Source organism: Heloderma suspectum, chromosome 11 (genome assembly GCF_057233095.1).
Source record: "Heloderma suspectum isolate Gila_16-S chromosome 11, 16-S_ref, whole genome shotgun sequence".
NCBI classification, from domain to species: domain Eukaryota; kingdom Metazoa; phylum Chordata; class Lepidosauria; order Squamata; family Helodermatidae; genus Heloderma; species Heloderma suspectum.
In genome coordinates, this window is record NC_139468.1 from 15,354,874 (window position 1) to 15,367,486 (window position 12,613).

The 12,613-nt window shown below is 38.5% G+C and overlaps 1 protein-coding gene across 4 annotated transcripts in view; it reads right to left on the bottom strand.

Annotated features, from left to right (window-relative positions):
• NEO1 (neogenin 1) overlaps window positions 1-12,613 on the bottom strand; it is a 165,859-nt gene that overhangs the window by 25,259 nt on the left and 127,987 nt on the right. For 2 of the 4 annotated variants that reach the window (XM_084816935.1, XM_084816933.1), the window contains exons 14-20: window positions 11,787-11,897; window positions 10,721-10,915; window positions 8,731-8,826; window positions 7,333-7,508; window positions 6,900-7,038; window positions 5,436-5,543; window positions 1,306-1,500 (exon numbers count right to left, since the gene is read on the bottom strand). In XM_084816935.1, the coding sequence (XP_084673061.1) occupies window positions 1,306-1,500; window positions 5,436-5,543; window positions 6,900-7,038; window positions 7,333-7,508; window positions 8,731-8,826; window positions 10,721-10,915; window positions 11,787-11,897 (1,020 nt within the window). Of the gene's footprint in view, window positions 1-1,305; window positions 1,501-5,435; window positions 5,544-6,899; window positions 7,039-7,332; window positions 7,557-8,730; window positions 8,827-10,720; window positions 10,916-11,786; window positions 11,898-12,613 lie in introns of all 4 variants that reach the window. The other 2 variants (XM_084816934.1, XM_084816932.1) reach the window with 1 other exon arrangement.

Genomic DNA, 12,613 nt, shown 5'->3' on the forward strand with positions numbered 1-12,613 from the left:
CTTGAAAAATTATTCTAGAAGGGGGGCTGGGTTAGGGAACTTTATGAATTCACAAGAACTCCAATCAGTGCTGTGCACAGCTGGTTTCAGCTGCCAACAGGAAGAACTGGTTTCCCCTAAAATCAGTCCTTAATGGAAGATTTTATGTCTGAATAAAACATACTGAGAATGCTTCCACAGTGCACTCACTGCTCAAATTATGTACATCTGGACACAGATGTGAGCATGTATTTGCATACATACTTTGAGCAAGTATTTGCATACATGGTGCCAAGCATGGTCACATCCACCTTGCACTGCCTAACAAGAGAGAGGCTTCATTCCAAACACACTTGCACACACACCGTAACTATAACTACATATGTATGTATGTATTATGAGTTTTTCACATTTAAAATTCCACAAGAGCCCATTATTCGGCATTTAATAGTACAAATGCTGTTAGCAAGACAACAGTAGTACTTGCAAGAGAAGGAATGACAGAGAAAACATGTCCAATGGTTTACCTTGGTCATTAGACATTTTATCTGAAGATTCAGCTACCAGGACAAGCACAGGGGAAGAAACAAACAAGAGAAAGATCACCAAATCTGTGGGAGTGACCAAAATTCACTGGCACAGAAGCACTACTCTCTTAAAATGGGAAATTAAATTAATGTTATCAGTACAGAACTAAAAGCTTACCTGGCAGGGTTGTTGCCCACTTTTCAGCTGTTGTCCATACTTTACAGTAAGAAATACTCATATCCCATAAGAACATCATTCATATTTAATATTGCAAATACTCAGGTGTGTGGTTTGATAACATTATCATTAAGGGCTTCCTGGGAGATGATCATTCACACATTCACCACAGTCTCACTTGCACCACACAAAGTAAATCCAGGCAACAACCAACTGTTCTAAAGATGGGAATGCATAATAAACTGTGTATTCACAAATAGTCACCCATAAGACACCACTCATGAAAACAATTTGAACATGAACATTTACAGGTTCATAGCTTAGTATTCTGGTTCACTGAACCACAAACAGTCCTCACTCACAGAAATGTCCTAAAAAAACATGCTTGCTTGTGTTTCCTGCTTTCGTGCATGCAGTTTAATTAATTTGTTTGCTACCATCATCTGGGCCATGAGTAAGGTAAAGCTGAAATCATACACACACAAGAAATTCATAAAAATGTGGGAAGACTCAATTTTGTCCTCACCTTTTCCAGTAGCAGGCTAAATTAAGAATGTTTACTCACAAGTTGCTTGTCTTATACTTTTAATGAGAAAATACATTGTTACAAGATCAACTTACCTTTAGGTGTTCTGAACTGTACTGCCTCTGACATAGGGCCCATGCCTTTGGAGTTGCGGGCTTGAATTTTGAAATAATATGCTGTATCAAGGGTTAACTCTTGAATCTGATGAGTCAATCTATTTCCTACTACTGGCTCAATGACCCAATCATGTATTTCAGCATTGACATCTGTGCTATAGTAAATTATGTAACCTGTACAACAAAGAAAACATATTTAATTATGAATACAAATTTCCAAGGGCTCTAAAGTATTTGAGAACATGAAGCATAAGGCCATATGAATAGATACATGGAATTTGAAACAACTAGACAAACCCTTATTTTTCATGTTTCCTTGCAATTCTTCCTTAATGAAGACAGACAAGCAACTGATGACTTCATTTCAGCTACTACAGAAGGGAAATCAGGGCTGCTTCCTCAATTAGTGTCTGCTAAGAAGCTGCTAGACTGCTAACAGAGTACACTCCCTAAACCTTTAGGAAACAAATCTAGATTAATTGAAGCCACTGACTTGAAAAGGAGCATGGATTGTTCCACTGATCTCATATGCAAGCTCTAGTTTTTCTTCAGGAGGCCAGTTCACACAGATATTAACTGCTAAAATTTTGTGAAAGGTCCAAAATGTTCTAATAGATGGTAATGGCATTATGTCCCTTAATATGAACTGTTGAATGAATGGCTTAATGTGGGTATAATGCTAATATTATAGGTAGTGGATATCGTTAGCTGACCTATCGGTACATTTTAAGTTCATTTAAACTTTTTATTTGCTCTAGGTGAACTGGAATTGTTGAATAGTTATTATATTGTAACAGGGCCATTTAAATTGCCTATTCTATGAACTGCTTTGAGCACCATGTAGTAGCGGAAAATGTGTTATGGAAGTATACGGACTACTAAATCCAAGTCCATGACTCACATATTACACGGCTCACACAAGAAAACCACTTGAATAGCTGAAGAAAAGTGACAGAAAGTATATTCTTGATTCAGTTGCTTTTTTGATGAACCAAAACAAGACATATCTAGACCCTTTGCTTCTGTGAGAAATACCCAATCATGTCGGGTATTCTTCACAAAATAAATCACTGCTATCAAGCACCAGATTGAGGCCTGCCTCTTTCTTGGCTCTTCTGGATTGTGTCTTGTGCAGCCTCCCATTCTCTTCTGCCTTGTTCATAACAGGAAGTGGCAATAGATGATAGCTCTGGCTCAAGAAGAGCAGGCCTTTTGTTAAAAAGAATTATTTGGAAGGGAAAAAAAGACAAAATGCTCTAATGTTAGTTATCAAAGGAAATAACCACAAGCCAATGTGATGAGGGACATGTCAGGATATATAATTTCATACCGCTACCTACGCCCTTGCCTAGTATGTCTGCTGTATGACAGCTTTCTCCTGACGGGAAGAACAGTCAGGAGAGATTTCCTCAGGGGAATTTATGAACGTAAACATGCCCCACAACCATGACATACAAAAAAGAAGAGCTCTCCTGACTATCCCATATCCTGCTCTAAAGGTGGGACTGAAAAATAATAGAAAGGTTGGTAACAGGGCCCTCTACAGAATACAATATAAAACTACTTGTTGAGGATGCAAGACAACAGCACAAGCAAGAAATTCTTTGCCTTGTGGTTGATTTGATTTCACGTATCAGTGAACATACATGCCATGACTGGGCCACTTATTAAATAATAGAGGTAAGACCATCTCCAACAGTATTCCTGCATAACATTAGAAAAAAATGGAATAAACTTAAGTAGAAAACTGTGCATTTAGTTCTCCTTTTTGTGAAAGGCTTCAATTAAGCTTCATATTTTAGACTGTTATAAAACATATTCCACCAGAGGGCAGCCCTTTCACATAGTTCATCCAGTATCTATTTCTTAGCTTGGTCAGTTCAAGGATCTTGGCCAGGACCTGCCTGGGCAGGAAGTGGTCCATACTATTCATGTAGATTTAATGGGTGGGGGCAGAGGGAGATCACCCCCCCCCCATTTCCCTCCAACCACAGTGGCCTGCGGGGATTAATGAGGGGATTCCCTACTTCAGCAACCTATAAAGGGCTAGTGCTTCAAAGAATACAGATCAATACACCAGAATATTGTATATGTATTCTCAACCATATAATACCTTAAAAGAAATTCAAAGTTGCAACCAGTATTCAAATAAGCTTAATCATGGAAATATGTAACCAGGTAATTTTTGCTACCAAATCAAATAACAATTCTTAATTCAAAACTTCTAGCCATACAGCTCAGAATAACCCCAGATGGGTAAAAGCAGCAAACGCTGAGTATGGGTTTTCCAAGTCCTTATATTCAATTTTAGCTTAGGCAAACTCAGGTTTCATCTAGTATCCCAGTAAGACACTGAAATCCAAGATAGTTGATATCGATAGTAAAAATAATTATATTTTAAAAATGGATTTTTGAATACCCAGACCACAACGGTGCCTGCAACTCTGATAAGTGTCCCCCATCATTAGGTGGTTAAACCTACCGATAACCAAGCATGATATGGATTTTATATAGACAAGCCATTTCGAAAGCAATCTTATTAAGCAATGTTATGACAGAGCCTGAGGGGCCGCAGGATAGCTTGGATTCTTGGATCCGAGGTCGGAAATAGCACTCCAACCTCAGACCCAGGAGTACAAGCTCCCTGCCCCTGTCCCCTCACAGCCAACATGGATATAATAACACCAGCTGCCTCTCTTGAGGTCACGAAGGTGGCCTCAGAGGGAAGAGAAAGGGGGTGTGCCAGTGGGCAGGGAGGGGAGAGGACAGCTCATGCTGTATCCTAAGGCCTCCCCTGCTTCCTTCCCTCCCTCTCCCTGACTCCTCAGTCAGACGGGTGAAAAAGCCCATCTAGCTAAATTGCAGAGAGGGAGGCATGGTAGAGGTGAGGATTACCTCCACTGCACCTCCCACTCTGCCCTGGATACTTGCAATCCTCTGAGTTTGGAGGCTTACAAGTATCAAGGGTGGATCTAATAGGATTGCACCCTTAATTGCTCAACTAAACACAAATCACAGGAACTATTCTTAATCAATCTGTGTTTGCATTAGCAACAACTTTGTACAATGGAAAGAGCCTGACACTCATGGAGAGCCTGTGTACGTGCTTATGCTGAGTGACTTGTAGACCAAGATACCCCTGTGGAAGATACATTTTGAAACGATTCGGCTGTACAGCAATCCTAGTAGTGGTATCCACTGATATGTTAGACTCACTTCTTAAAGGCACAAAGCCACTCACAAAATCTAGACATTTCAACCAAGTCATAAGAAAAAAAGAAGCACCCTGCTGAATCCTATCAAGTGGCATGCTGCCTCTTAACTTGGAGGCTCCACATAGCCATCATGACTAGTAGCCACTGATAGACATCATCTATGCATTTATCTAATCTCCTTTCAAAGCCATCTCAGTTGGTTACCCTCACACATCTTGTGGCAGCAAATTGCATAGTTTAACTATGCTCTGTGTGAAGTATGTTCTTTTGTCTGTCCTGAATCTCCCACCATTCATCTTCTTAGTCAGACTCCTGATCCTTCTTAGCCCCAGCCAGAATGCTGATGGCCAGAAATTCTGGGAGTTGTAATACAAATACATCTGGAGGGCACCAGGTTGGGGAAAGGTGTTCTATGGTATGAAACAATTATTCCAATCTTCAGTGAGCACACAGAAAAATGTGAAGTCAGAAGAGCTGATACCTCTATTCAAGAAGCTGACATCTATTTATCAATACAAATGTCTTACTTCTGTGCCAATATAAATGTCTTACTTTAATACTATTTAAAAACCATAAGAACCCTTAGCCCAAATTCGATTCTAAGGATTTAATACATTCCTCCCTGCCCCCAAATGTTCTCATGCTTTTATTTATCATGTAACAATGTTAAATAAAGAGCTAAGCCACCTAAATGTTCGAACTTCAATTATTTCAACTGAAAAAGGTTGATATGACATGCAGATAATAAAATCCAACATTTTATTCTTAAACCAAAAGAACATAAACTGCTTAGTATTCTACCAGTATCCTCCAATACCTTTAATAATTTTCCTTCCTGTATACTTAACCTGAATAGAATCCTAAGTATGCTAAGATACCTAGAAGAAATTTCACCTGTAATTTTGCCATTGGCTTCAGATGGAGGCTGCCAGTTGACTATGATGGTTCGGGGCTTTCCTTCTTTGCTCACCACTGTTACATCCTTTGGGGGAGATGTTGGAACTGCAAGAAATATATTTGAACACACATTAAGTGATATCAGCTTTATTCTTAGGCATGCTTTGCTGGAGATATTTCTATTCACCTACAAAAATATAAGCCTTGCAGCAATAATTAAAAAAAATTATACTGAAGTAGCAATATGAATACTACGGATGTTAAGGTTCTCTTCCTATTTGGAGAGTGGCTTCCCCCCTCTTTATTTCAAACATGCTTGTGTCAATAAATACTCTTGTATCTTTCACAGACAATCATAACCCAGCACATGTAGCTCCTTCAAGGTTCAGAGCACTGTATTAAACAGTAACACTATGCATCACCTTGAATTAATAAATACTGTGTTCCTCTTTAGCAACGGGGGTGTAAGGCACAAAGGTTTTTTTTTGTAATTATACTTGCATTTATAAAACCTAAAAACACATGTTAAGTTCCTTGGTAAACTGTGAGGGACATAAGAAGAGGTTTTTAAATGATTTGTTGAATAAACATTTATGAAAACAAAAGGCTCAGGTGAAAGTCACCAGTCCTTATGCTAATTAAAAGTGCCCTCATACCTTTCAGATGATGGGGTTTAGATCAATACATACATATTTAAAATAACCATATGATCCGGTGCTTTTGACTTGGGTCTTATCTCACATGGTAGATCGAAAAAGACTAAACACTAAATTTTGTAAAGTTTCTAATCACTTGTTCTTCTGTGGAACCAAAAAAAATTGTATAATACAATTTAATCTATATTAACTCTGTAAGGTTGCTTTCTAATGTGCAGCTAGAATTCTGTATTTTGCATGCTTTAAACCTTCTTTACATTTAGAGGCATTCATTTGTATTCGTCCCCAACCACGAGAAAACAAGAGTTCAAAGTTAATGCAGAACAATTTCACACAAGTGAAAAACAAGGAGCTTAGGAGATGGATTCGAAAGAGTGTATGCACAAATTTAGGTCTTTTGATTGCTGAAACTGCCTGATCCCAAGGTCTCGCTACTTCAGCAAATCACATTAAAATGAAAGGAACTTGTAGTTGTGATTGCTTCAAGAATCAAATCAGGGCTAATCTGATCTTCCTGGTTAAATAATTAAATAATCCCCCAATTATTAACCAAGCTATTTCTTAGCAGCTGTTAAGATATAATGCAAGTATGAAATATTTTAGTTTTTTAAGACGTCTCTTGCATAGTAAATCTACTTATTTGCACATACAATCTCTTTTGTTCAAAGAATTTAGAATTCTTTCATACCCTGAAAGAAACCAACATTTGGTGATCACCACCATAGTATTTTTGTTTAGGTAAGGAGCAAGCAATGATACAACCTGCAAAAAGTGAACTCTTTTAGGAGTGACTCAATAGTAATACCTAGTTCAAAGGTAGTTCCATGTGCTGTCATACTCCAAGTACTTGATCTTCGGCCTTTAGTAACCATCACAGAGAACTCATACAAGGTGTTTGGTTTCAAGGCACTCACTAAGAAGCTCAAGGTGGTTGTATTTGCAGTCTACAAGAAATCAAAGGGTCACAAAATGAGAATATCTTTATTGAATATCCTGTCTATGGCAACAGTCCAGCACATTATCTTGTCATTTCATTTCCATTAATTAGCTCCCAATGTTAACTATGTTAATTTAAAGATAGTTTCTAAAACTATTTTGAGTTTCAGTTTTTGCTCATATTAAGGTATCATCTTTCCCTTTAGCTTGATACATCACAAAACATATGTTCAGAGATCTTTGTTGGTCTCAAATTTGGTTTGCAAGATGCTTTAGAGTGTACTCCTAAATACTTTTGTTACCTTGTACTTTGTGTTTGCAGGAATGTTGGTTTTCCAACGGACTGTGTAGTAACGGGCATCCGAGACCTTCTGGTTCTTTGGCAGAGAGTTGTCTGCCCAGGTGATTCGTATGGTGTCATGGCTCAGTATGGAAGCCTGAACTCCCACAGGTGGCATCATGGGGGAGGGATCTGGCACTGGAGTGTACGGAGCATTAACAACAAATAAATCAACTTCAGAAGTGTCTAAGGAATTGATGGGTAAAAAGTAGGGTATTACAATAAAAAGAAAGAAGGTGGCATTATACGTGAATAGAAACAAAAGGGTGAAATGCAGGGTAATACGATGAAATGAAAGGTGAGAAATGGAGAAAAAGAGAGAAAAGCCAGAGTTAATAGGCAACACAAGACCAGCAAAAAAAGTTCAGTGACTATTTTGATTTCTTCTTAAAAGACATGCCATAAACAGAGACTAAAGTTTAACGCTTAAGAAGAGTGTTGCAAAGGTCACAAGATCGCTTTATCAAAAATCTTAATACATATTTTAAATGGTTTACTAATTAAGATCTTCAGAATTAGCTGCAGTAAAACATTTATTTATCTCATCTCCAAAATGATGCTGGAAAAACAAGGTAGAATTAGCATCCAACAGGGACAGTTCATACAGTATTAGGGGAAAAATCCGTATGTGTTCAAGTACACAGTAATTCAGAAAACATCAAAGTTAGAACACTTAGGATCTAGGAAGCAAGTTCACCAACATGTCTAAATAACATTTTCTTCCAATAAATTATCTCAAGCTACATGCCACAAAGCGATGTTAACTGCAGGGTAATGATATCAAAATGGTTACTGGACTACTTTGCTTAAAAGCCTGAATTAGTATGTTCACTTGCAATTTATAACTAGATAATGATGTTTTATCCGATTACTCATTTAATATAGCTAGTGTTTAGAAAGCATTAGGGATAACTGCACACATTACATGGCAAATGTGATTGCTTCAAGTGCAGCTGTGTTCCGCTGGTGTTTCCTGCAGTAGTGTGGACAACATACTAGCACATATCCACATATGAATAGAAATGTTCAAAAGACACAAGTGTGTGTGTATGGATGTGTTCACAATTGAAAGATATTGCTAACTGGGGAGTTCTACATAAAAACATGGCCACAACTTAATGTAAAACAAATGTATGCATATAATATATGCCATGGCCAACACTGAAGTGTGACAGGAGTAGTTGTAAAGTAAATTCAAGAACCTGAACCAGATTTAAAGGCTTCTTTTAAAATATGAGTCAACAAATTATTTATATATAGAAACAATCTGCAAGCCATAATACACTATAATCAGCTTGAACTTCAGGATTCAAGGCTCATAATTTTGAGCTAAACAAAATAGTTAAGTTTTATCCTTTACCTGTATAGGCCCTGGTCACTGCACTCTCATAAAGTGGGATTCCTTCACCAACATTGTTATATGCTTTCAAAGTTATGACATAATGGGAACTGGGATCTGAAGAAAAATAAAACATAAACTCATTATTACAATTTTTATCACAAATTCCTACTTTGTTTGTGTGTTTATTTATTTAATTTCTATACCACCCACTAGCTGAAGCTCTCTGGGTGGTTCACAAAAACTAAAACCTCAAAGCGCAGCATAAAACAATATAAAATATGACAGCTTAAAGCCACAAACTAACAGTACAACTGCTGGTTCTCTCCCACTCAAAACAGTGTTCCCTCATCCTCCCAAACCCCACCTCACCAAGATCATCCAAAGGGAAAGAAGCCCTTGATCATCTTTGGCAGGTTGGGGAAGGATGATTAATTTGGAAACCCTTTACAGAACTCCTGAAAAGCCCTGTGTGAGACTGGGCTAGTCTGGGGAAAGTAAAAGCCCTTCCTCCTGTCTAACATTCATTTCAGGACCTCTCTGTCAGGAGGGGAACATTCCCAGAAGTCAGATTGCCCCACTGTTTCTAGGGAGACCAAAATAAACCTTAGGCCCAAACTAGACATGACATTAAACTCATCAATGGAAGCTTTTTCCTGGGTTAAATGGCAGGGGCAAAGGGTTAAAGCCCCGCTCCCTCCATGCCTCAGTTGTGATCCAGTGTCCTCCTCCACCACAGCTAATACTTATTATTACTTTAAATTGTGCAAAAGTTAATGGTATCATTTATGTCCTGTCTACTTTGGGCCTTAGAAGGGCTGTGAAAGACTTCAGCATGAGACATTGGAGAGTTGCTACCAGAAGAGAGACTAGGAATACAGTCCTAGGACATTCACTTGGAAGCAAATCCCATTAATTTCAGGAGAGTTTTACTTACAAGCAGCATGCACTGGATCAGCTGTATGTATGCTACACTAAATCTAAAACTATGTTCTGCTATCTGGTTACCTAAATGTTCATATCTTTCTCCCCAGGAGTAGGATAGTAAACTGAAGGTTATCAAGGACACCCTCACATCTTTATTCAATGTCTTAGATAGTCTCAGGCCCCAGTCTAGAAGTACCAACCTTGCTAACAAGCAAAACTGTGCATTTGTGTCCATTTCAGTATACATGATGCATACTACGAAATCCAAATTGCATAAATAATTCTGAGAACTGAATCTGAGATTTCTTGAAATTGTTGTTTTTTATTCGTTCAGTCGCTTCCGACTCTTCATAACTTCATGGACCAGCCCACGCCAGAGCTTCCTGTCGGCTGTCGCCACCCCCAGCTCCCCCAAGGTCGAATCCGTCACCTCCAGAATATCATCCATCCATCTTGCCCTTGGTCGGCCCCTCTTCCTTTTGCCTTCCACTTTCCCTAGCATCAGCATCTTCTCCAGGGTATCCTGTCTTCTCATTATGTGGCCAAAGTACTTCAGTTTTGCCTTTAAGATCATTCCCTCTTTCTTGAAATAGTTATCACTATTTCTTCAATTAAACTTATTTTGCTTGGTAAAACAGTTTCAGTCATAACTGGTAACTGAGAAAAAATTAACTGAAGACTGTGAAACCAAAATGTTTTTTATATCTATCAGGGTACATCAGAAGGTATAATTTCCCCCTTTTTCTTGCAAAAAATATACCCACATACACATTTTTTTAAAGAGCAAGATTCATATCCCATTACACATAAAACAGGCCCATATTAACTTTGTTGTATTAATTTCGAACCTAAGAACTAAGAAAACCTAAAAAATATTCCCAGTACAATGTATTTTGCTTTCTTACTGTTTTTGGACACCACAAAGGCCTCCAAGTGTTTGGAGGAAGCAGCCACATTTAATGTATGAGTGAGCCATAAATCAGATGATAGGAAGCGAGTACTCTTAACATACAAAGGTCAATAGTGCTTTTACATTGTTACCAAGGTAAAATGCAGCCATTAGTATCACTGTATTGTTCCTTACCCAAGTTCTCAATAGTGTAGTATCGCTGCTTGTAATCCACCTTGATGGTCTGTGCATGGGGGCTGCCAACACCATAGCCTATAGCATAACCTCTGACCACAACGTTCTGATTTTCAGGTGGAGTCCAGCTCACAACGATACTTGTTACAAGTGGACGGACATGTAGAGAACTTGGAACTTCTGGAACACGAGATTCTATAAAGAAGAGAAAATGCTATTAAATTATGTAAGTGAAGAAATATCACACTTAAAGTATTTATTAGCTTGTCAAGAGATAACATTGAGTTCCTATGCTTCTACATCAACCCAAATGCTTAAGGTCAAGGAGAAAAAAAAAATCCCTGTTACAGCTAAAGTAGTGCTAGCTAACTGTGCACCAATATGTTTATACTTCAGTATTTTCAAGGCAAAAACTGAGCATTGGGGCAGGAGGAGAGACCCCATGGTCTTTGACATTTTTCCCACACTGTTAACAGCACCAGCAAGCTGCTGCTTCACCACCATTTGATCCCAACCAAACATGGATCTTGTCGTGAATGTCATGTCATCATGCTACTACTAACCAATTAGATCTGGCTTCATGAAGTTGTCATTGAAGAAAACAAAGCTCTCAGTAGCAGGGATAAACATGGCCCTTTTGCTAAGGCAACCACTACAACACTCCCACCTTGCAGCACCACATTAGACATTTCATTGTTTATTAGTGCAATGTTTTATGACTTTTACCCTGATCCAGCTCTAGCTGTTGCATTAAAAGTAATGCAGTGTGGATGGATAACGTGTGCATCCAAATGTGCATCCATTTTGCATTATCTTCAATGGGATGTTCATTCCCAGCCACTGCTGCAACTAGATAAATAAGTGCAATTGGGTTGGAGTGCATGTCAGCCCAATTTCCCCCAGCTACAGGGTTGTGTTCCCTCCATCTCCCCACACAGATGCCCCATGAAAACATTTTTCCACCTTTTGATGAAGGGGTGCAAAAATAATTCCTTATTTTCTCTCTAGGTCTGTATGTTTTCAATACACACACAATCACATTAATGGCGCATCTTTATATCCATACCATCAAGGTCACTTTCAAATGTTTCCGCTGATATCCAGTCAGTAAATAGTCCAGTACCATTGACTGTTAAGGCAGCCACCCGGAAGCTGTACTCTGTACCTCGTTCTAGACCTGATACAATGCACAGTATTAAATACAGTTTCCAACCGTGATTGTAAAGTCATTTCTTCTAATTAAAACATCAACAATTCCAAAAGTCTGATAGTTAATAGCTTTTTAATACAAAACTAAATGAGTGTCTAAATGAATTGCCATATGGTTAGTATTTCTAGAATATAATTTGGGTCAGGTCTGACACAGATCCAGTTAGCTAAGTGCTTTACGTTTTGGCCTTTCACCTCTCAGTTGGCTACTTGAGCATAACCCAAGGCTATGAATGGCAATCAACAATACTTGCAGTAAGACTCCAACAGATTCAACTGACACAGATTATTATCTGTCAGGCTGTGACAGGACTGACACATTACAATGACCTTTCCTGTAAGTCAACAGCAAAAAAGCATGTCAGTAACTATTTACAGCAAACAGAAAGGCTTTGCTCTTCAGATGATTTATTAATCTTTTATCTGAACAACAGGAATCCTTTACATCTCCTTTCAAACAAAACCTTATCAAAGTCACACAAAAAAAACAAATTCCCATTGGTTTAAAATATACTACATCTCCATGTATGTGAAGTGTAGTTCTTATCTAATGAACTTCTGTTCTTTTTATGGTGTGTGTGGGGGTAGGGGGGTGGATTCCTAAATGGGTTAGGTCCTGCCTCTGGGACCAGGACGGCAAGGGTGAAGAGCCATTTCCTGAGAAGCAGGAACTACCCAATCCCC